The sequence below is a fragment of the Malania oleifera genome, chromosome 10 (assembly GCF_029873635.1).
Source record: "Malania oleifera isolate guangnan ecotype guangnan chromosome 10, ASM2987363v1, whole genome shotgun sequence".
In the NCBI taxonomy this organism is placed as follows: domain Eukaryota; kingdom Viridiplantae; phylum Streptophyta; class Magnoliopsida; order Santalales; family Ximeniaceae; genus Malania; species Malania oleifera.
The window spans coordinates 32,197,864-32,224,250 of record NC_080426.1 but is presented as its reverse complement, the minus strand read 5'-3'; the positions used below and the strand labels follow the sequence as shown (position 1 = coordinate 32,224,250).

Genomic DNA, 26,387 nt, shown 5'->3' with positions numbered 1-26,387 from the left:
CTTAGTACCTGTTGCTTTAATTAAACACTTTAATTCTGTTATGTCTTGCAAGTAACTTTGATGCTCCTAGCTATCCAACTTCAATTACAGTCCACACATACACATTTTTCTGGTGGTGGTGATTTTTTGGTTGCAATTTTTATGGTGCATCCTGAGTTGAGGCTTTTCATCCTGGTTTGATGGCAAATATCCATCTGAGGGTTCATCCTGATTCAAAATCCATAAATTTCAGTTTTTTGTAACCATGTTATAAAATCTTCACTCTGGTGATAACCAAGGGGTTATTAGGAGACCTCAAACTGCTGTAGCCAAATGGGTAGGATTTGTGTGCTGCAGGGCCACAGGCAAACATATTTGGTCTCTTCCTTTCAGCATTTAGTTTCTCCCATTTTCATATAGTAGTAGGTTAAACCAGGAGTTATTGAATAATGGGTCAGTCAGTGCTCTTGGGACCCTTTTCTTCATTCATGTTGGAAACTACTACATCCATTTTTTTTTAACTGATTTGGAACACATCTGAATTACTGAAATTTAATGTTATTAGAATACTAAAAAGATGCATGTGGATGCAAGGTTGTTAGAATTGGGATTCTAAGTGGGATCGTTGGAGGGGTCTGCAGGATTGAATCGTAGAATCGGATTGAGAATCGTAAGATTCTACTTTCAATGTAAAATAAATTTTAAAAAATTATATATGTGGAACTTAATGGTAAGTCTTAAGACTAAAAAACTTGGTTAGTAACTTTTTAAGTTGAAGAAGTTAAAAATAAAATAAGAAGTTCAAACAATAAAAAGAAGAAAAAGAAGAGGAGCAAGACAAGGAAGAGGAGGAGAAAAACAGTGCTCACTATTGAGTCTTTTCAAGAAGCAAAAAATTTGTTTCAAAGCATACCTCTGCGGCTCTGCTGGGCCAGCTGGCTTGGCTCTTTTCTTGGCTGCTGCTGATCAAATAAGAACTCTGTGAGGACTGATTTGTTGTTGTTGAACACCAAAGAAGGAAGAGGACTTAGGACTGAGTTTTTGTCGAACCCCGGGAACTCTGGTTGTTGAATGCCAAAGAACTGTTGATCAAACAGCAAGACTGCTAGCTGCTGCTGATCGAACACCAGTCACCAAATGGAGGACTCTCTGATTGTTGAACAGGAGAGAAATCAGGTGCAGGGTTGCTGAGTTTCAATGAGTAAAAGTACTGAGGTGTCGGAATCCAGGGAATTCAGGTACAGATTCTGCTGAATCTGGTCACTGATGGGAGGCTGGGAGCCATTTTGCCCCTTAGTTTTAGAAGACTTTGGACCAAACATAATCCTTTTGGGGCCTTTGGGTGAATAAAAACATGTATTGGGCCACATTATTGAAGCCCAAAAAGGGGAAAAAATCCCAATCCAGGTAACAGAGTAGGATCTGTGCGATTCTATTTATGATTCTATGATTCTACTGATTCTTTTTTTATTCTACCACGATTCTACTTGATTCTGATTTTTGTTGCGACTTGGATTGTTTGTGTGAATCTGGATTGTAGAATCGTACGATCCTACGATCCAAATCGCAATTTTAGTAACCATGTTTGGATATGGGAAACATGGTGATGCAGGGGCAGCAACAATGTTCTGCTGCCATGGAGAAATTAGAAGAGAGGAAAGAAGGGGAAGGGAGGAGATATCTGGAGGGGCGGGGGGAGATCATGTTTCACTTACAATTCACATTCATCAAGAACCAACTTACAACATGGCTTTCACACGGTATTTATAAGAAAGCCTAAACGCATGAAATTACACACATACCCCTAAAACTACATGAATTACAAACAAATCCATACTTTACATAAATATTACAAACAACCCCCAAATACGCATAATCCTATACTAAATAATACTAAAAACACATAATAAACTACCAACTTAACCCCACAGTTTCTTAACCCAATTCTTCTTAATTATTTTTTAGCAAGGATCTTACCAAGGTATTATTTCTTGTCCTACATCACATGGCTTTGCTAAAATGAGGTCATCAATGAACCTATAAAATGGAGGTCTTCAACAAGTGAAGAAAATGGAGGAATGTAATTTTGTGATGTCTTGATTGGCTGGAATGCCCAGTTCTTTTTTATTTGATTAAATATTTGTGGTTAATTACACTTTTTCCTAGCTAGTGCTGCAAATGAGCTGAGCAAAATCAAGCTGTACCATGATCAACCTTGTTCATTAAATTTTTAACTGATTTCAAACTCAAGCTGAGCTTAAATCGAACTCAAATCTAATTGTTCAGTCTTGTTCACTAATTTAAGTAGCAGTCAATTTAGAGCTGAGCTCACTACCAAGTTTTAGTTAAATAGATGGAAGAGTGTAGGCCTTCTTTTTTGGTGATGTCTTGATTGGCTGACATGCTCAATTTATTGCTATTAGATTACATTGTTGGGGGTAATTACACTTTACTTCCACCTGGCGCACTACGTGAAAACTTGCACGCTGGAAATATTGGAAGACTCAACCACATTATGAGAGTCACATGTGGGCCAGGCGCAATAAATACCAGCCTAGCCTGCAGCTGGGTTAGTGGTCAAGGAAAGGGAAGAACCTATATTTATATATGGGGTAGAGACTTCAAATCTCTACTAGGACTGATGTGGGACAAGAATGGATGGGGAGACTGGGAGCATTGAGCAATGAGCAATGAGCAAGCCGTCAGCATGCTCTTGTTGTCCCACATCGAAAATTTGTCAGGGAGGGGAGTCTCCCCAGCTTTATAAAAGCTAACTACTTCCCCCTTTTTAAAGATATTTATTATCATAATTAAAATTAAAAAAAGCTAAGAAAATATGGATGTATTTACTCTATTTCAAAACTGAATTTATTGGAAAATTATTCGTTAAAGAACTTTTTTATAGATATATTAATTTTAGTTAAATATTGCATTCCAGGACAATATTAATATATGTTTTTATTAGATATTTCGGTTTTTTGGTTCAGTTTTGGGTTGGAAACCAAAACCGAACCAAAAGCTGAAAATTTCTATTTTCAAGAACCAAAACCGAAATCGAAAAATGAAAGATTGAACCAAAACTTATTTCGGTCCGGTTTTGGGTTGGTTTTCGGTAAATTTTGTACACCCCTACATTGAAGTACTAGACAAGCTCAAGCTGAGCTCACTACCTATCTTTAGTCAATTTTAATTTAAAGGCAATCTTATTTGATAAATTTATTAAATGCATATATTTGAACATTTTTTTTTGTGACTAAAAATATCAAATACATACAATTTGTATCAGTCATCATATTATAATATTACAAGATAAAAAACTGAGGATAACTTTCATTATTTTAACCCTTCAAAAAAAAAAAAAAAACCTGAGAAGGTTTTCAAGTGAGCCTAGAAACTATGTCCAAGCATGCTTAAATCATGTAATTTTACATAATATGGCCAACGGCAGGCCTACTACATATTGGCGTGAGTGCATGGTTGGAAGGCTACTCATTAGGTTGGTTATAAACACTTAAATGAGTCAGTTAATGAGCACTCAAGCAACCATTTTCACACACACCTGTGTGTGGAATTTGGTTCTATCGTTGACTCTAAGCAGTGGGTTACAGAAAATTCAGTTGGAGGGGAGATTTGGGCTTGAACATCATCCCTTTCGCCATCTTTCGGTGTGCTGGGAAAGAAAGAAATAAGAGAGGATTCAAAGATACAACCACTCTGCTTCAGACTTGCAAAGACCAGTGGACTGCTGCTGTCTCCAGCTGGCTTAGTGGAAATGTTGTTAATGATCATAATGTAATCCTTGATGTTTGCGACACTCTATGGAGTTGTTGATGTTTTGTACCACAGGTTGGCATCCCCTTGATACCTTGCTAACATTATTTTCTCTTTACTGATAAAAATAAAAATAAAAATACATGGGTCGAATGTTGTGATGTTCTTGAACGGCTTAGTTCATTAGCACCTCTTCTATCCAAATTGATGGAAAATGCACTGGTTGCAGCATATCTCCTAAGTTCCCTGTCCAAACCATCAAGTTTCTATCAGATCTAAAGTATTTACAGACTCGATTTACCATACACTGAGCTATACTATCTGCAAATGTCAGATAGGTAAATTGCAACTCAATTGACTGAGGTAAAGTGTGATTTTTAGGGCTTGATACACATTGTTGGTCCACTACTGAGTAGCTTCTTATGTCATGTTTGGTTAGCGGAATGGAATGGGTTGGGAATTGAATGAAAACAATTTGAATGAAAAACGTGAAGAATTCAAACGGTAACTTTGAATTCATTATGTTTGATTCCATTTCATTAGCAAGGTAACAAATGCGTAGTTAAGCCTTTTGGTAAAGCCACGGTATCCATGATTTATTGGATCCTAGTCATGTATGCCATGTTTATTGTTGTACACTATGTTTTTTGCATGCTTGTTTAAAATTGTCTTATTTGTAGTACTGAGAAAGGGGATTCTCCAATCAATTAGGTATTGTTTTTTTGATTCCCAAAATGTTGCCATATGCACATACAAGATTACACTAAAATATTTTTGTACTTCTTTCCATTTTAAATTCAGCTACCGGCATTAAATTATCTTCAGAACTGTCACTATAATACTATCAAAAAAAATTTCTTCCCTTCTTGAACTCAATTACTCATGTCAAAAGCAACAACCACCCAAAAGCAGTGCAAGCTTCTCATTAACCACACAATATTACACTAAAAAATAACCCTTAATTCCATCCTATTTTTAATTTTTGAACTCACCTACCCATGTCAGATGCAACTACCACCCAAAAGTTGCAGGGCACGTGCTTTGGACTTGGGCTCGGCTAAGCTGGTGCATTCTGGCTGGTTCCCTATAAGGATGTTATTCATTATTTGTTTCCTTCTCCATGTGCGGTTGAATTGCATGTGTGAAGTGTTGAGGCTTGATATACTTTGTTGGACCATCACTTAGCCTCCATTTGGGAGCACTTTAAAAAAAGTGCTTATAGCACTTATCACTTAAAATAAGCACTTTTACAAAATGGTGGCATTTTGCTTGCATTACAACAAACGCTTATTAAATAAGTGCCTTTTTAGAATCATGTTTTTGAGAACTATTTAGGTGAGCTTTGATAAGCAATCTAAAATAGTTTTTGGGTCATTTATAAGTGGCATTATTCATAGGCAGGGTCAATTTTGTAAATATTAGAAAATTTAGTGGCTATTTTATAATTTTAAAAATACATTAAAAGATAATTATATATTATTCTGTTATGTATTATAATATATATTAATTATTAATGAAACAAAATCAATTCTGGAATGAAGGATAAAAATCAACTATTAATTTAAACTAATATTAAAAATTAAAAATACTAATTTAATTAATATTATTACTTTCATATAAATTATTATGATAATCATGTTATAAATATGAATTAAGAACAAGATTATTGTTAATCAAAAAATAATATTATATTATTTTTACTTGAAAAAAGTATTTAAATTTTAATTAAAAATAACAGTAACATAATCATTAATTAAATTGTTAATTAAAAATTAATCATATGTTATTTATTATGCATTTTAACTTTTTGATTATTAGTACAATATAATTAAATTCTGGAATGAATAAAACTGAACAATTTATTTGTTAATATTATTTCTAACATAAATTAATGTGATAAACACTTGTTATAAATATATATTAATAACAAGATTATAGTTAACTAATAAGTAATATTATATTATTTTTGTTAATAGAAAATATTTGAATTTTAATTATAAAATTAATATAATTATAATTTAAAATTTTAATTATATAAATATAAATATTTTTATTTAAAATATATTAAAAATGCATATTATCTATTATAATTCAATTTTGGATTGAAAGAGAACTACTAAATAATTTAATATTTTAGATTTAATTAATAATTTTTTTTATCATAATTTGATATGATAGTAATATATTAGTAATATAAATTAATAACATGATTATTATTAATTAGAAATAATAATCTTATATTATTTTTTAATAGTAAATATTAAAATTTTAATTATAAATAATTAAAAATAATTATGAATGAAATTTTTAATTAAAAAATATTAAAATTTTAGATTTAAAATATGTTTAAAAGTAATATATAGTACCCTAAAATAAAAGTAAGTATCCAAATACTACGTATTTTAAACACAATCAAACACCACTTATAGCTTTCAGCTTTTTTCCAGTTTAGCACTTATTAAATTCAGCACTTTTTTCTGAAGAGCACTTCTGCATGAGCGGTTCCAGAGGATCCCTAAAAGCTTAAGTTTGTAGGTGATCCTGTGGTGGAGGTGTCTAAGAGATTGGATGGTTGGAAGGGTGCTGTATTTTGTATTTACCCTCATGCCTTTAGGTGATCCTATGGCGGGGAAGGTGTCTAAGAGGTTGGATGGTTGGAAGGGTGCTGTATTTTCTCTAGGTGGGTGTATTACCCTTATTCAGGCTTGTTTTGCTTGTATTGATGCATTCCTTTTTTTTTTTTTGGTCTATATTTAGAATACATATGAGGGTAGCTAGTAATATTGAGAGGATCATGAGAGACTTTCCTGGTCAGGGGTTGGGGAGAACAAAGATCATTTGGTTAGTTGGGAGGTTGTTTCTAGGTATAAAAAGGGGGGAGGGGGGTGGTGTTTGGGTCTTGGCAAGCTTGTGTCTAAGAACATTCGTTTTTGTGGCGTTTTCCTAAGAGCCTTTCCTTCGGTGCAAAGTTAAAGTAAGTTTGGCTTGTATGATAATGGGTGGGATGCTAATTTGGGGTTGAGATGTTTTCCTTGGAAGGGTATTCCACAGTCATATCCCTCTTTTTTTATTCTTGATACAAATTTTATTGTGGGAAATGGGTATTGTATTCAGTTTTGGGAAGACATTTTAGTTGGGGGGGGAGGGGTTCTTCACTTTGTTCATCTTTTTGGCGTTTGCATAGATTGTCCTCTTTGCACAAAGAATCTATTTCTTCATTCATTATTTCTAATGGAGCTGGTTTCTATTAGGATTTCATTTTTGGTAGGGCTCTTAATGATAGGGAGGTGTTGGAGCGTTTGCCTCCTTATTAAGTTTGTCGAACAGTAGGCTTCTTCCAAAAGTATTACATTCCTGGATTCTTGATTCATTTGGAGAGTATTCTTGTAAATCTTTTCTTGAGCATTTAACCAATAAAATCTTTCTTCCCCACTCCATAAATCTATTTGGAAGGCTAAAGTCCCCTCTAATATTAACGCTTTTATTTGATTGGTTGTTTTTAATAGAGTTAACAATAACAATCTGTTGCAGAATAGGAGGCCTTTTGAGGCATTATCTCCAAATGTTTGTTCTCTTTGTTCTGAAAATTTGGAATATGCTTCTTACATGTTCCTTCATTGCTCCTTTTCTTGGAGAGTGGAATAATTCCTTTTGGCTTATTTGGAGAGAGTGGGTGCATCCAAAGATTTCGTGGTAAGTTAGGTGTAGCTCCTATAGAAGATAAGATAAGGGAGGGACGACTCAGATGGTATGGACACTTGCAATGTAGGCCTTATAGTGCACTTATGAGGAAGAGTGACTTAGTTATTGTGGTGGGTAGTAGAAGGGGTAGGGGTAGACCTAAAATAACTTAGGAGGAGATAGTGAGTAAGAATTTAATATCCTTGAATATATCAAAAGAAATGGTCCATGATCGCATAAATTGGCGGAAAATGATTCATATAGCTGACCCCACTTAGTGGGACTAAGGCTTGGTTTTGTTGTTGTTTTTGTTGTTTATCTTTTTTTCAAGTTTTGGAAGTGGTACAGATGCTTGTCTTGTGTAGGTATGCGGTTTTTGCAGTTTAGTGGGGAATTTGGTTGGAGCTCAATGCTATGTCTTTGATTATGCCTTGGGATAGGATTTAGTATCTGGATTCCTTGTGGGCTTTGGTTGCTGGATGTTTTAAAGGTTTTTTTCCCTCCCAGGATTTCCAGTGTGATTGGTTGGGTATGCTGTTTTGATTTTTCTCCTTTTTTTTTTTATGCTCCTTGTTGTATAACTTAATAAATTATCTTCTTATTCAATCAAAAAAAAGCTTGAGCTTTAGGGTAAAGTGGTGATCCATTAGCAAGTAGCCCTAAATTTTGTTGGGATCTATCATGAAATAAATGTCCAAAGAATCTTAAACATTTTGTCCTACTCTATTTCAGCATATGTTAATTAAGGATCAAATCAACTCATTCTTTGATTTGAGTATTATATTCTAAGGAAAGATGAGAGTGTCTAATGAAAATCTGTTTGAGATCATCACGAGCTTTTGGATGTTAACCATGGTTTTGAAAACTGGACTGGTGGCCGACCCGGAAAGGCCACCGTGTTGATCGGAACGGTTTGACTACCAGTCGAACTGGTGGCGTTAGTATGATGTCATAATATATTTTTATATATAAATTCATAATTATAAATAATAAAAAATAGAACATATTGAAGAATTATGTCATAAATTCATAATATATTTAACTTTAAGGTTGTTAATTATTATTTTGTTTTATTTATATATTTTTAATTTTTAGAATTTTTATTTACAAAATTTCCCTTTAGGTATATCAGTTTTGCCATTTTAACATAGAAGTATGTTTTAAAGATAGTTTTTAAATTATAATAAATGAATGGGGCTGACTTGGCATGGAGCCCGGGTCACACCAATTCTGACCGGTTCACACCGGGTCAGCCGGCTCTTGGTGGTTCACATCATTTCTGGTTTTCAGCCAACACCTGTACCGGACATGTGGCCGGTTCTGGTTGAACTGGCTGGTTTGGTCTGGTTTTCAAAACTATGAGATTAACTTTCTGTGGCCAAACTTATAGTAAATAGTCTGGCCTGCCTTTGGCCAACATGGGAGATTTTTAGCTGCACATTAATCAATCAAGCAACTGCATATATTTAAATTGTGTGACCAGTGTTGGCATTTTTTTTTTTTTTTTTGAGTAAGATTTCTAAGCCAGATTTATATTTTAAATTAGAATGAGACTACTAATGAGTCATCCTTGACTATTGCTTCTTTTTCTCTCCCTTCATATTGAGAGGATCATGAGAGACTTTCTTGGTCAGGGGTGAGGGAGAGAATAAAGATCATTTGGTTAGTTGGGAGGTTGTTTGTAGGTCTAAAAAGGAAGAGGGGTTTGGGTGTTGGTAAGCTAGTGTGTAAGAGGGGTTTGGGTCTCTCCCTTAGGTGCGGAGTTATTAAAAGTTACTTTGGCTTGCAGGATAATGAGCAGGATGCTACTTTGAGGTTGAGATGTTTTCCTTGGAAGGGTATTTCACAGTTACATCCCTCTCTTTATGCCTTATGCAAATTTTATTGTAGGAAATGGGTATTGTATTCAGTTTTGGGAAGACATTTCGGTGGGAGGGGGGGGGGGGGGTGTTCTTTGCTTTGCTCATTTTTTGCCATTTTTATAGATTGCCCTCGTTGCTCAAAGAATCTGCCTCTTCATTCATCATTTCTAATGGGGCTGATTTCTATTAGTTCCATTTTTGTAGGCCTCTTAATGATAGGGAGGTGTTGGAGCGTTTGCCTCCTTATTAAGTTTGTCGGATGGTAGGCTTCTTCCGAAAGGACTAGATTCCTGGATTCTTGATTCATCTGGGGAGTATTCTTGTAAATTTTTTCTTGAGCATTTAACCAATAAAATCTTATCTTACCCACTCCTTAAATTTATTTGGAAGGCTAAAGTCCCCTCTTAAGATTAAGGCTTTTATTTGATTGGTTGTTCTTAATAGAGTTAACACTAACAATCTGTCGCAGATTAGGAGGCCTTTCAAGGGTTTATCTCCACATGTTTGTTCTCTTTGTTCTGAAAATTCAGAATATGCTCCTGACATGTTCCTTCATTGCTCCTTTTCTTGGAGAGTGGAATAATCTTTTTGGCTTATTCGGAGAGAGTGGGTATACCTGAAGTTAGTGGAGGATTTGTTGGTTATCTCTTTTTCTGGTTTTGGAAGGGGTAAAGTTGCTTTGGTGTTGTGGAGGTGTGTGGGTTTTGCAGTTTAGTGGGGAATTTGGTTGGAGCAGAATGCTCGTATTTTCACGGTTGGAGGATGCCTTTGATTATGCTTTGGGATAGGATTCAGTATCTGGCTTCCTCATGGGTTTTTTCTGCTGGATGTTTGAAGGGGTTTTCTTTTTCTGATTTACGGTGTGATAGGTTGGGTATGTTGTTTTGACTTTTTTTTGTTTTGTTTTGTTTTGGTTATATTTTGAGGAGGATTTCTTATGCTCCTTGTTGTACTACTTCTTAATAAATTATCTTCTTATTCAATAAAAAAAAAAAAAAAGCTTTTGCTTTTAGGTAAAGTGGCGATCCACCAGTAGCTAGCCATAAATTTTATAGGGATCTTTTGTGAAAATAAATGTCCAAAGAAAGCAATATCTGAAACATATTGAGCACCCATCCCATTTCTTCATATATTGATTAAGGAAAGATGAGCATGACTCCTGAAAATCTGTTTGAGATCATCATGAGCTTTTGGATGTCAACATTCTGTAGCCAAACTTACTGTAAATAGTCTGGCCTGCCTTTGGCCAACATGTGAGATTTTGAGCTACACATTTATCAATAAAGCAACTGCATATATTTAAATTGCGTAAGCAATGTTTGCATATTTTTTATTTAAATTTCTAAGCCAGATTTATTTTTTAAAACAGAATGAGACTACTTGTGAGTCATCCTTGACTATTGCTTCTTCTTTTTCTCTCCCTTCATATAATTATGGAATGAAAACTATTTGACTGGGTTCTGTTTTGTTTTTTGGGTGATTTAGCAGATTAGTGATTTTGTTGAATCATGAAGCTTTACCCAAGGGAAAGTGTAAATTTTTAAAATAAATAAATGAATAAAATAAAAAATCTTATATATAAATATATAAATAAATGAGTAATGAACATGACAAAATGATAGGAGGACTAAACCCTTTTATGAAATTCTCATCTGCCACTGCTTCCCCATGCCTCTCATTTAGCATGTAACGTTCTGGAATAGAGCCGATGGGTGCATTCCCGTGTCACTCAATTGAGCTGTGTGGATAACTATTGTTGCTCTGCTGGGTTGTGGATGATGGATTTCGGGCTGTTAAGAACCAGGGTGCAACGAAGGAAATGGCAAACTGGAAATATACTGAATGTAATTAATGAATGATCTACATTTACATCAGTCTTAATATCTATTTATAACAAAACAACAAAATTAACTAATCAAGACTCTGCTAACTAATTCTTTTCTTCCTTATTTCTTTCTGTTTTAATTCTTTCTTCTTTTCTTTTTAATTCCATACTCTCAATATGAGATGGAATACTCCAACACCCCCCCTCAAGATGGACATGGATGTTAAGAATGTTCATCTTGCGAAGATTATGATGAAAAGATAGAGATCCGAGAGGCTTTGTAAATATGTCTGCTAGCTGTAACCGTGATGGAATATGAAAAAGTTTAATGACATGTTGCTGCAATTTTTCTCTAATGAGATGGCAGTCAATCTGGATATGCTTCGTTCTCTCATGTTGAATAGGATTTGTAGCTATAGACATTGCTGATTTACTGTCAGTATATAATAAAACAGACTGAGAATGATTGATATCCAGATCTTGTAAGGCATACAAAAGCCATTGGACTTCACATGTTGTAGTAGCAAGAGCTCGGTACTCTGCCTCTGCAGACGAACGACTAATAGTAACTTGTTTCTTTGATTTCCATGAAACCAGTGAGTTGCCAAGAAAAATTGCATAACCAGTAACACTCCTTCGAGAATCTACACAGCCTGCCCAATCACTATCCGAAAAACCTTTTAATTGAAAATCTGAAGAAGATGGAAAGAAAAGACCTTGCCCCGGAGTAGCCTTAAGATACCTCAATACCCGAATGGCTGCTTGATAGTGGCTGACAGCAGGTTTAGCTAAAAACTGACTGAGCACTTGCACAGAGAAAGCTAAGTCAGGCCTGGTAAGGGTTAAGTAGAGTAAGCGACCAATAAGTCTTCGATAGCCTGATGGATCTTCATATAAATTGATATCATTTGCAGATAACTTTAGAGTAGACTCCATAGGGAAGGCAGCAGGTTTTGAACCAGATAAACCAGTGTCAACAAGTAAATCAAGTATGTACTTTCGTTGGCATAAAGATATACCAGCTTTAGACCTTGCAACCTCTAAGCCAAGAAAATATTTCAGCTGGCCTAAGTCTTTAATGGTAAATTTTGCATCTAAAAAAGACTTCAACCTTTCAATTTCTTGAATACTATTACTTGCCAAGAGGACATCATCCACATAAACTAATAATGCTATAAAGGAAGTGGTAGATTTCTTAATAAATAGAGAACAATCAAAATTTCCTTGAACAAAACCATAAGAAATGAGAGCATCAGATAGCTTGGCAAACCATTGCCTCGAAGCCTGCTTTAAGCCATAAAGACTCTTTAAAAGACGACAAACTTTCTGTTCTCCATGGACAATCAAACCAGGAGGCAAGTCCATGTATACCTCTTCATGTAAATCACCATGTAAAAATGCATTATTGACATCTAATTGATGGAGATGCCATTGTTTGGCTGCAGCTACAGCAAGGAATAATCGAATGGAAGTAATTTTGGCCACAGGAGAGAAGGTATCAAAAAAATCTAGACCTTCTTGCTGAGTATATCCTTTGGCAACCAATCTAGCTTTATATCTTTCTATAGATCCATCAGCTTTATATTTTACTTTGAATACCCATTTACAACCAATAGGCCTTTTATTGTTAGGAAGAGTAACAAGCTCCCAAGTTTTATTTAACTCCAAAGCATCAAGTTCATTTTTCATGGCAGCTTGCCATTCAGGAAGTTTAGAAGCTTGGTTATAAGTTTTGGGTTCTGGAGAGTTATTGATAGAAGTTAAAAAAGCTTTATATGATGTGGATAATCTGCTAGTAGAAAGAAAAGGATGAAGAGAGTAAAAATTACCAGTGAAATCATTTGAAGTAGATGCCTGAGATGCACTTAGAGACGAAGAAATATTACCACAATAATAGTCCTGCAGATAAGAAGGTTTCTGTTTAATTCTAGTTGATTTTCTGGGCTGAAGAACTTCTTGAGTAGGGGAAGCAGATATTGGAGTCATATGAGAAGGAGATGGTAAGGTAGATGAATCTGGAACCATATGTGTATGAGGTGCAGAGGAAAAAGGGGAATTATTATGTGATGATGCAGATTCTATATTCTGATATGAATGAAAAAAAAGAGCTGTCAGAAGAGAAGTCTGAAATAGGTTGTGAAATAGGAAACATAAAAGAATTATGGTCAGGATTTGATGGTAACATTTGAAAAGGAAAAATTGTTTCATGAAATATAACATTTCGAGAAACAATTATTTTATTGGTGCTTAGATCCATGAGTTTATAACCTTTAATATCAGAAGGATAGCCAAGAAATATGCATTTTAGAGCTCTTGAATCAAATTTCTGTCTGTGACTTTGTAGAGTTGATGCAAAACAAAGGCAACCAAAAACTCTTAAATGAGAAAGATTAGGTGTTTTGTTAAAAAGTCTTTCAAAAGGGGATTTATTTTGAAGTAAAGGAGTGGGAATTCTATTAATTATATGTGCTGCAGTAAGGACACAGTCACTCCAAAAAATTAATGGTAGGTTGGCTTGAAACATTAAAGCTCGTGCAGTGTTTAGAAGATGTTGATGTTTTCTTTCCACAATACCATTTTGTTGTGGAGTTTCTACACAGCTTTTCTGATGTAAAATACCATATTTATGATAAAATTTTGTAAGTAAAAATTCTGGACCATTGTCAGACCGTATAACCTTGACAGAAGAAGAAAACTGATTTGCTATCATTTTACAGAAAGCTTTGATTAAAGATGGCACTTCTGATTTGGCTTTAAACATATATACCCAAGTACACCTTGTAAAGTCATCAACTATGGTTAAAAAATATCGAAAACCAGAGTAAGAAGTGGTGCCAAAAGGACCCCATATATCACAATGAATCAAATCGAAACTTTTATTAGAATTACTCTGTGATACAGGAAAAGAAAGCCTTCTTTGCTTTGCTAAAGGGCATATGTCACAAACATTTGTACAACTAAAAGTGATAGAAGAATCAATTTGTTTGAGAGTGTGTAATCTTGAACTAGATACATGTCCTAGTCTACAATGCCATATATCTAATGGCTTGTGAATAGAAGATAAAGCAAAAGGTGTAGAATTAAACTGAAAAGAATTGCAGGATTCAGCTTTTGAAGAAGCTGGAATGAGATGGTAAAGTCCTTCTTTCTCAAGAGCAATCCCAATCATCTTCTTCATTGACTGGTCCTGCAAAAAGCAATGAGAAGCAGTAAAAGTAAGAAAAAGATTGGATTGTTTACTAAGTTTAGAAACAGAAAGTAGATTGAAAGAAAAATGAGGAACACACAAGACATTATGTAAAAATAAGGAATCTGAGAGACATACAGTACCAATATGTGTAGCTGGAACTGTAGTACCATTAGGAAGATTTATAGATGCATTAATTGGTTTAGGTATGGAATGATATAAAAGTGGTGAGCAGATCATATGATCTGTTGCACCTGTGTCAAGAATCCAAGATAGACTGAAATTTGTATTAGAAGTAACAGAATTACAGGAAAAGAATTTACCAGAAAATTGAGAAGTGGTGACAAGATTAACAGTTGTTGGGTAGTAATTTGATTGGAAGAATTGAGCTGTGCTGAATTTAGCTGTGCTGAATTTGCAAGTGCCATTAGCTTATTAAATTCCTCTGGAGTGACGCAAAACTTTTGTGGCTCATTACTATTTTGATTGTAAACTTCTGGAGTCATAATGGCAGCATGAGCAGAAACCTCATTTCTTCTTCCCTTCTGTCTATTCCAGCCAGGAGGATAACCATGAAGCTGAAAACATTTATCCACTGTGTGACCATTATAACCACAATGAGTACAGTGTAGAGTAGAATTCTTTGGTTTGCCTTTGAAAGATTTTGGCTGGTAATTCTGTTGATTAAATTGCTTTGCCATCAAAGCATGAGTCTCATTGTATGTAGAAGAATTTGTAAGCTGCCTCTGACTCTCTTCTTGAAGTAGTAGAGAAAAAACTTTGGACATGCTTGGTAAAGGAACCATGAGCAGCAATTGGCTTCTTACAGCAGCAAAAGAATCATTTAGCCCCACCAAGAATTTAAGTACATAATCAGATTGTTGTCTGATTTGCAGAAAATTAAAAAGTTCGCAAGTACATGTTGCCATTTGTCCACATGTGCAAGTTGGAAATGGCCTATAGTTAATGTATTCATCCCAAAGAGTCTTGAAGGTACTGAAATACTCAGTAACAGAGAGAGTACCCTGATTTATACAACTCAAAGATTTTTCAAGATGAAAAACTCTTGGTCCATCACTTCTGAGATATCTAACTTTGAGTTCATTCCAAAGATCAACAGCAGAAACCACAAATAACAAACTATTTCTTATTTCTTTTGAAATAGAATTCATTAACCAAGAAAGAACCAGATTATTTGCCCTTAACCATGCTGTGTGTTTGACAAATTGATCAGAAGGAGGAGAAACAATCGAACCATCTATGAACTGTACCTTATTCTTGACTGTCAATGCAATGATTATTGAACGACTCCATGCAACATAATTTTCTCCATTGAATATTTCTGATACAAGCAGAGCACCAGGATTGTCACTTGGGTGCAGATAATAAGGGCTTGATGAATCATCTGAAGGATTGACAAGAGAATTTCCAGAACTCATATTTCAAGAATTTAAGAACATGTTACTGCTGCTGCTGTTTCTTGCGTAATTAATTTGATATTCTATTCTACTGCTGCTGCTGCTCAACCAAGATTCAGAGTAATTCAGAGAAATTTCAGAAGCTCTGATACCATGTTAAGAACCAGGGTGCAACGAAGGAAATGGCAAACTGGAAATATACTGAATGTAATTAATGAATGATCTACATTTACATCAGTCTTAATATCTATTTATAACAAAACAACAAAATTAACTAATCAAGACTCTGCTAACTAATTCTTTTCTTCCTTATTTCTTTCTGTTTTAATTCTTTCTTCTTTTCTTTTTAATTCCATACTCTCAATATGAGATGGAATACTCCAACACGGGCCTCAATACAAATTTTTTTCTGTGCCTTGATACAAACAATCCTCTGGTGGTCTTGGATTCACACGCGCACACATGCATTTGTTATATTGCCAACAATTCCAGTTGTTCAGCTGTCGCACATGTTTTGTGTAGGGCCTATAGAACAGAGATGGTGGACAGTTGAGTTGCAATATCATATCTCTTCTATCTTCATCTATTTGTTAAACTTCGATGCAATTATACTGCAGGAAAGCAGTTGATGACTCATGTTGCTGAGTTGGTACCCAGACACCCAGGGAGGACCAAGAAACAGGAGCCTGCATCCACCTCAAATGCTGCTGGAGCTTCCAAATCTGGGAAAGGTGGAAAAAAGAAGAGGTAGACTCATCACTGCAAATTAATGCCTCAAAACTCGCAGCCGTTTTTGCTTGGTGGCCTGTGGTTTTCAGGGAAGCAGACCTTTTTCGTGTTCTTCAGTGTTTTTCATTGTGTTCCCATGTCTAGCAGCTGAGGTAGTGGGAACGTAAAACAATGATTGATCTATCAATGCATAAGCTTATGGTATTAAATAATTTAGTGTCACCTTCTTGCGAAGAATTTTTACCATGCCATTACAACCTGCGGGTTCGTGTTGGGACTTTGCTTGGATCTTTATTTATTTATTTTTCATTCTCTGCGCCTGTCTAAGGTAAAAGGCAAATATGGGGACGTTTTCGTTCTTATAGTCAAACATGCAATTTAGAGTGGCAATCTCGCATGGACTTTTTTTCTTTTGGTTTGTTTAGTCTTGGAGATGGACTACCCAGAGCAAGATCATTAGTTGTGTTTGGTCATATGGATTCCGGGTCTTAAAGTTGGATAAAATTTAATATGATTTTGTAACAAGTCTAAATGGTAACTACATTTTTTTTTTTCTGTCACCAAGTTATTGCATTAAACATTTTTTATATATAAAAAAAGTAATTACTAAAAATGCACATGCAAAAGCTTCAATTGGGTTATCCTAAACTATCCAATTCATTAAAATGCAAACGCTAACACAATTTATTTTTCAAATCATATAGTTACAAAATTAGGAGTTACAACCCCCAGGGTGTGGTTCAGGTGGTAGTGCGGGTTGTAGGAGTGCCTTTCACGAGGTCAGGTGTTCAAACCTTCTAGAACTAGTTTTTGCCCTGGACTCCTGAATTTACCCTCCCTTTGGCAAGGGGCGCAGGATTAGTCATGTGGACAGTAAAACGGACGCATGGATACTCGTGTGTAATTCAAAAAAAAATAAAATTAGGAGTTACAAATGAGGAGAAGACTAAAAGTAGAAGATTAATTTACAAAATTAATGTCCTCAAAATGATATTAAAAAAGATGAAAAGTATGAAATTTATAGGACTAAATAAAATACTAATTGAAGTTTGAAAATGTTTAGGGGGGTAAAGGAATTATTTGGTTAACTAATTTATTTAAAATAATTATAAAAATTAAAAAAATGTCAAAATAATGGAGGAAAAGTATGTTAGTGCATTCATACAAAAATAAAGGTAATAATCAAAATTGTAATAATTATCGTGAAATTAAGACCGAGTTATATGGCAAAATTTTGAGAAATAATAATTGAACATAGAATAAGATTAAAAATAAAAATTTTAAAAAATTAATTTGGTTTTATGTTAGAAAGATCAATAGAAGTTATTTATCTTTTAAGAAATTTAATATAAAAGTTTACGAAAAAGTAGAGAGACTTCATATGATTTTTGTTGTCCTAAACAAAATTTATGATAGAGAATTTAGGAATGGAATGGATGGGAATTAGCAGAAAACAAAACAAAACAAAACAAGAACAACGGACTAATATCATTAAAAAAAACATAGTAGGTGAAAAAACAAAGCAATGATTAAATGATATTTATGATATGTAGAGGAACATGTTTGCGGTCATCGGGTTAGTGAACTTGGCGATGTACTTGCTGCCCCAAGCTGTGAAGTTCACTAATCCAATCCGTGAAAGTTCTGTTGTATATTTAAAAAAGTTGGTTCACTTAAATTTGTAAACAAGGGGCTTAGGCATAGATACGATGCCATCATACTACTATACAAAGGTATTTTGAGGTTTTGATCTATAGCCCAGAGTTTGAGTACGGGCTTTAGATCTATACTAAGATTGTTCCTTTCTGACTGGTTGATTACGAGTTCTAGTCTAAGCTGCCTATGTCGTGACAAAGGAGGAAGCCTTGTGGCCAAGGACACCCTTTACACAGCTGAGGGTTTAAATCCTAATACATTGGTTTGTACAATGACAGAGATTGAATTAGAAGCAGAATAAAATAAAAAAAAAACTTGCCAATTCCATTACATTACTTTCTGGCATACTAAACATTTTGTATGGCAGTTTCAGTGACATGATACAGATTTTCACAAAATTAGCTTACTAACATTGCATGTGGCAGTTTCATTGACATATGGTCCAAATTTTCACAAGGATTCCACATACATAGACATACTGACGATCACATAAATTGTTGTCCTTTCAATCTTTTCTGTTTTTTTTTTTTTTCCTTTTAATTTGCTCTTGGTAGTCGTGCCTGCGCAACATGATCTTGATTTGGTGCAATATGCATCAACAAGTATTTTTTTGAGATTCTGAGGTAGTGAGAAGTTGCCTGATGTTATGCAAAGACAACAATGAAATGAGGAATAGAAGAGAGGAGAGAAACTAAGACGGTGAACAAAGATAATTTGTCACAATATTGTGGTAATGTCTGCGCTACACTGCAGTGGCCATGACTGCTGAACTCCATGACATCCCCTAGGGCAGAGCATGTGCTGTTGGGAAAAATATAATATATACGAACTAATTCTCACAAGTAAATCAATAGAGTAATGCAAACAATAAAAAAATTGAGACACAAAAAATTTAACGTGGTTCCCTCAAATGTTGAGGTACGTCCACGGAGCATGGCGGTCCAAATCCACTATCACCAAATATGTTGTACAAAGTGGATACAAAAGACATATGCCTTACAAATACACAAGACTGTATAAACAAATGTAGTAAGATGGAAATGCCTCACCAAATATTCTGAACAAAGTTCCAAAGAACCAACCAAAAGAGCACAATAAAAGAAATCCCAATATGCTGTAAATACTATGCAGCTGGAGACATACGAAGAAGAAGCAGCAGCAGGTAGCTGCACTGGAGAAGATGACCAGCGCTGGTGGGTGGGCGTGCAGCAGGTGCTGGTTGCAGGTGTTGGCTGTTGCAGGCATTGGGAGCTAATGATGAAAAATCGAGAGTACAATGGTAGCAAGCAGGAAAATGCAGATGAAACAAAAAGGAGATGAAGGGGGAGCAACTCTTACTGTGCGTGAGGCCTTGGAGCCCAAAAACAAAAAAAAAAAGCATGCTGCACTGTTTTCCTTTATGGGAAGCCAACAACAACAATAAATAATGGTGTAACTTTCAAACCAAGGGCCCCACAAGGAGGGACACCCAACAAATCTCCCCCTCCCGACTTATGGGGACGACTCCACCAATCCGGCCAAAACTCTGCACTTCACATGCTTGTCTCTTGACAATACTTTAGTCATCATATCCGAACCATTATCATTAGTGTGAATTTTTTCAAGCTGCAATAATTTCTTATCCAACACATCCCGAATCCAATGATATCTAACATCAATATGTTTTGACTTTAAATGGAAGATAGAATTCTTACTCAAGTGAATTGCACTTTGGCTATCATAATAAAGAACATACCTTTCTTGTTCCATCCCCAACTCTTTCAACTTTAACCTGAAAATGTTTAAACACATCTAAGACTTGATCTTTAGTCTTCAAAGTGTAAGCCCAAACTTTTCTTGAACAATCATCAATAAAGGTAATAAAATAAAGTGCACCACCATGAGATTTAACTTTCAAAGAACCACATACATCTGAATGTATCAAATCTAAAACATTAGATTTTTTAGTAACAAACTTTGCATGAAAAGGATCTCTATGTTGCTTACCGGACAAACAATGAACACAAGCTTTAAGAGAGGTACCTTTCATCCCGGGTAGGAGCTTCTTTTTGAACAAAAACTGCATTCCTTTTTCACTCATGTGCCCAAGCCGCTTATGCCACAAATCGGTGGAAGAGTGACTTTCAATTGCATTCACAATACCATTACCAATTTTACCTTGCATCATATAAAGTGTACCGGTTTTCTTGCCTTTAGCCACCACCAAATTACCCTTTGTGAGCTTCCATTTTCCATCACCAAAATGGTTGTCAAACCCTTCATCATCAAGCTTTCCGGTAGATATCAAATTTAGTCAAATATCGGGTACATGTCTTACATCTTTGAGCACCAACTTACATCCCAAATTTGTTTCCAAACAAACATTTCCAATGCCAACAATTTTTGATAGACCTTCATTTCCCATCCGAACAACTCCATAATTTCCTTTGGAATAAGAAGTGAAGAAATCTCCCCGAGAAGTGACATGGAATGATGCACCGGAATCAATAACCCAATCAGTCTCTTGACTTGTCAAATTAATGCAGCTATCATCACAAACAACCATAAGATCACCATCAGATGCAACTGAAGTTGTGTCTTCATGTTTTTTCTCAAAATTTTTCTCTTTGTTTTGCTCCTTGAATTTCAATTTTCTACACTCCCGCTTCATATGCCCCTTTTTATGACAATAGTGACACTCAATATCTTTCTTCGAAATTGAGTTGGACCGACCTCTTGATTTATCATTACGGTGAGAATATCTGCTTTTACTTCTGCCTCTTCCCCGGTTTTCTGTCACAAGTGCCTCTGAATGAGAAGAGCCAACTGATTTTCTTCTAATTTCTTCATTCAACGAGCTGCTAGTTACTTGATTCATAGCAACAATTCCATCGGGAGCCGAATTACTAACAGTCACAACCAAAGTCTCCCAACTTTCTGGCAAAGAGTTAAGAAGCATTAAGGCCTGCAATTCATCATCAAAAACTATTTTCATGGTAGCAAGCTGATTGATAATATTTTTCATCTCATTCAAATGTTCGGTAATAAGACCACCATCTTTATATTTCAAATTCACCAATTTTCGAAAAAGAAAGGCTTTATTTGTAGCCGATTTTCTATCATAAAGACCCTCTAATTTTTTCCACAATTCATGTGCCGAAGTTTCAGTAGAAACATGATGAAAAACACTATCATCAATCCATTGCCGAATAACACCAACTGTTTTCCTATTAAGCCTATTCCACTCATCATCACTCATGTCTTTAGGCTTTCGGCTATCACCCTCAATAGGCCCATCCAAATCTTTGTAAAATAATAGATCTTGCATTTTTGTTTTCCAAGTTATCCAATTGTTTCCATTGAAGCTAATCATACGGCCAACATTACCATCCATGATTTACACAAATTTAATGCGTACAAATAACACGGCTCTGATACCACTTGTTGGGAAAAATATAATATATATGAACTAATTCCCACAAGCAAATCAATGGAGTAATGCAAACAATAAAAAAATTGAGACAAAAGAAATTTAACGTGGTTCCCTCAAATATTGAGGTACATCCATGGAGCACGGCGGTCCAAATTCACTATCACCAAATATATTGTACAAAGTGGATACAAAAGGCATATGCCTTACAAATACACAAGACTGTATAAACAAATGTAGTAAGATGGAAATGCCTCACCAAATATTCTGAATAAAGCTCCAAAGAACCAACCAAAAGAGCACAATAAAAGAAATCCCAATATGCTGTAAATACTATGCAGCTGGAGACATACGAAGAAGAAGCAGCAGCAGGTAGCTGCACTGGAGAAGATGACCAGCGCTGGTGGGTGGGCGTGCAGCAGGTGCTGGTTGCAGGTGTTGGCTGTTGCAGGCATTGGGAGCTAATGATGAAAAATCGAGAGTACAATGGTAGCAAGCAGGAAAATGCAGATGAAACAAAAAGGAGATGAAGGGGGAGCAACTCTTACTGTGCGTGAGGCCTTGGAGCCCAAAAACAAAAAAAAAAAGCATGCTGCACTGTTTTCTTTTATGGGAAGCCAACAACAACAATAAATAATGGTGCAACTTTCAAGCCAAGGGCCCCACAAGGAGGGACACCCAACATGTGCATGTGCGCACAGTCATGTAATCTACTTATAGACTTTAGTATACACACTCAGACAAAGACAAGGCACAAAGCTGGCCAGCAAAACATACTTGCCCCCTGCTTTGTTTTGAATTTTTATTGGATAATTCAGTTTTAATTATTGATTCCTATGCCTACCCAAGCCCTCCAAGCCCCCCTTTCATTGCCATGCCAGTCTAATTCTTCCATCAAGTTCCAGCGTTACGGACATTTCATTCCATCAAGGACAACCAAGATCCAACAGTGGGGGAAAAAGTTCCAATAGGGAGGATGGGGAATTTTGCATGCCCAGATAACACAAATATGTCCAAAAGCATTAGTTAAAATTTTAATGAAACCTGCTGAGTGAAAGGAGGCCACACATTTAGGTGCGCTCTTTGAGAGGTAAAAGAGCGAGCTGTATTTTTTTTTTTTTTTTGGTTAAGTGCAGTAGGTTGGTTCATCCTTCTTCCTTAAATTTTTCAATTTAAGTTGAAGAGTCGGTTCAGTGGCCAAGTCGCTTTGTCTAGGTATGCAGCTCAATTTAATGACCACTTGCTCTGTGTTGAGCGTTTTGGTTCAATGGCCATTGGTCACAGTACGTCCTTTTCATTATTCCTTATATTTTTTTACCAGTGCGGCAGGTCTGTCTTAGCCAGTTTCTTCTTTCTTTGTTGAGCTTTAGTGTAGAGAGTCGGTTCAGAGTTCAAGACATCCCCTTTCTCTACCATCTTTAGGCTTTTTGTCTAAGTATGATCGGTCGCTTAAGGGGCTGAGCTACTCTATCTTGGGTAAGAGTCTGTTCAGTGGTCAAGCTGCCTCTTTCCTTCTTTTCTTAGATGTTTCGTGTAGATGTAGCAAGTCAATTGAATGATCGAGTTATTCTCTCCAGGGTACATCAATTTAATGGTTAAGCTGCCTCTGTTATTTCTTCTTTAGACATTTTGTTTTAAGCATAGCAAACCTAGTTTAGCGTCTTTCCTACTTTCTTCCCCAGACTTTTAATCTAAATGTGATTATGTGAAAGGATAGCCTAAGCCATCACTTTTATTTTCTTCCTGAGATTCCTTCATAGGTGTTGCAGGTCAATCCAAGGTTGCTCTATCTCAGCAGGTCATTTGAGTGGCTGGGCTATTTTGTCTCAGGTAGGATCCTTGGTAGCTAAGATGCTCTATCTTGGATGGCTCATTTCAAAAGTCAAGTTGCTTCTTTACCTTTCATCTTTGGACCTTTTTATCGAAGTGTAGTAGGTTTATTCAAGAGCTAAAGTGTCATTTTATTTTCACGGTATTCCTCCGCCATATGTGAGAATTATTAATAAATTTGGAATGGAGCCGCTATGTGGGTGGCTTCCGACTCTTCAAAAAAGAAAAAAAAGAAAAAAAGCTAAGCTAAGCGATGACCTTCGTGTGGGTGTTTCTAGAAGTGTAGCAAGTTAATTCAGTGATTGAGCTATTTACATTCAGCATGAGGGTTCAATATCTGAGCTGCCTCTTTTCTTTCTTCCTGACTGTCTTTGGTCTTAGACATATAATAGTCAGCTCAATGGCCAAACTACTATGCCATGGAAGGTCGATCCAGCGGCTGAACTAAATGTAGCATGTCCAGCTCCAACCAAAGTTTGAGCAATTCTGGTGCACACATTAATTTTTTCTGCTCCAAAATTGCATTGCATTCATTAATAGAGGTCATTTAGGGCCTGGCATTATTTAGATAAACAATGATAAAACTTATGATGAATAAATTTTAGAAACCCAATCATAGACATAAAAGCACACCCAAATAATAATAGTAAAATAAATTTATTTGAAATTTTAAAAACCCCATAATTGATCATTGAGTAAATAAAAAAATACACAATATATAAATTGCAATATATTTGTTAATATTTTCAGTGGAAAAAGTCATATGTCGAAATTTTTTAAAAAATAAAGAATAAAAGCTAACAATAAGTTTTATTTTTAATTTATAGTGATGTATAAATATTAAAATTTAATATTTATCATCTTATTAAAATTAGTATATATTATTGTCTATCGTATTCCATATTTTGAAGACTTTTTTTTTTTATTACATAGGAACTCCAACCACCAACAAGCCCTTCGGATCCCTTGGTGCGGCCTCAAACCTACGGATCAGCGTCCTCCCCCTAGGTCTCTCTAATTAGGGTAAAGTCCAAAATGCGGACACGACTTTCGTGCATCAGTTGGATGTTCGGGCAACCCAACTCTCGGGACACATCTCCATTACCATCCACAGTCCCCGCTTGCTCATAGAGAACTCTCACCATCCACGGTACCCGCTAACTCATAGAGCGAACTCTCACCATTCATGGTCCCCGCTGGCTCATAGAGTAAATTTTTAGCATCCACAGGTACCGCTGGTTCTGTGAGTGTATCTACCTGAAATTAATAATGCTTTATGAACTTCTAGAAAATTCATGTCCTCTCGATGTGCCCCAATTCACCCTTATACAACTCTAGAGCTTAAGGCAAAACTTACAAAAGAGAGAACTCAGAGACCAATCCTTCCGAAAAAAAAAATCTCCCTTGCAATCTTTGAAACTTTTAATCTTTTCAATTTTCAATTTTCCAGTCATTCTAATTGCACAAGTCCAAATACTTCCAAGTTGAGATTCTGATAGTTCAAGATTTTTTTTCTGTTTTCTCAATAAGGAAGTCAATTTCAAAAATTTTAAACTTCTGTTATTATATTTTTTTTATCTCTACATTCTCCATAAGCCTATGATTTTAATTGTTTTAAATTTCTGTCATTACATTTATTTTATCTCTATATTCTCCATAAGTCTACGCACATGCCACTTAGGTCTCATAGAATGGCATTAGAGCTAAGTTCATGTCCATGTTCATGATCACATTTAATATTTATTCTTTTTCAAAATTTCCAAAAAATTTATGAGAAAAGACGGTTTTCATAAATCTAATTTAAGTCAAGATCTAAAAATACAAATTGATTACTGTCAAGAAGAAGTAGATATATATTAGGTTATGATTAATTGAGATATTTTTCATATTACTTAGAAAAATATAAAACATTGTTATCTATGTTAGTTGTCTAGAGATCTTCAAATAGATCAAGCTTGTTTATACACTTAAAAGCTTTTAACATTACATTTGGGAACATGAATTTCGAATTTTGAATTTGAATTTTGACAAATATGGATAAATTTTAATATAATTTTATATTAAATCTTATTCAAATTCAATTTGATTTCAAATTCAAATCTCTCAAGCATAAGCATAAGAAGAGATTCAAGTTATAGAATCCTCTTGATGAAGAAGAAAATCTATTGACAGACAAGAAGAAAATCTTAGGAAACTTAAAGTTAGCTTGAATTTTGTTTTCTAGAAATATTTTATCATATTTTTAATAGATAATGATAGTTTTTGCTATATAATGATTTACAGTACTATTTATATATAATTTAAATTTTTTTTAACCAAATGAAGGATTTTTTTTTTTGGTTTAAACATTTAACTTATCTAAAATATGATTTATAAATGTAATATTATTTAATTTTGGTTCAATTATTTTCTTTTAAAATAACTATCTCTTTTTAAAATTATAAGGATATTTATTCATAAAATCATTTATCTTATTTCTACTTTTTATTAATTTATTTTATATGATATAGATACATGTATATGTACTATTAGTTTATTTATTTTTTAACCATATGAAAGTTTTTTCTTTTTTTTTTTAACAAAAATTCCTAGATATTCTAAATATATTAATACCTAATTTTAATGGAATTACTTTATAGGATATAAACTTACTTCTTTTAGAAATATTTAGTCCTAGTTAAAAAAATAAGGATATTTTTTTGCACAAAAAATGACATACAAAATTTCACTTATATTTATAGTATGAATATTTATTTGTGTTTTAGATTTTTTTTAATTAAATGAGGCAGCACCTCCAATTATTTATTGATATACCCTCACTTTTGACGGAAGAATACTATGGTTACAAGACAAGTAACGAGAGATTACAGATAAAATAGACATTAAAGACCTCCAAAAAACAATATCAATAACTAACCAAAATAAAACTACAGATTAACTTCTAAGAATTTTTAGTCATACTTTCGAAAGATATTTTTGACAAAATGATTTATACTATTCAAACTTTTATATATAAAAGAAAAGACAACATACTTATTTT

At 34.7% G+C, this 26,387-nt stretch overlaps 2 protein-coding genes across 2 annotated transcripts in view; one reads left to right on the top strand and one right to left on the bottom strand.

Annotated features, from left to right (window-relative positions):
• LOC131165725 (signal recognition particle 19 kDa protein-like) overlaps positions 1 to 16,664 on the top strand; it is a 40,749-nt gene extending 24,085 nt beyond the window's left edge. Inside the window, exon 4 of the mRNA XM_058123743.1 lies at positions 16,341 to 16,664. Within this exon, the coding sequence (XP_057979726.1) occupies positions 16,341 to 16,474 (134 nt within the window). The 3' untranslated portion in view covers positions 16,475 to 16,664. The remainder of the gene's footprint in view (positions 1 to 16,340) is intronic.
• The window catches only part of LOC131165728 (ricin-like), a 630,504-nt gene that overhangs the window by 564,146 nt on the left and 39,971 nt on the right, over positions 1 to 26,387 (bottom strand). The gene's annotated exons all lie outside the window — the stretch shown is intronic.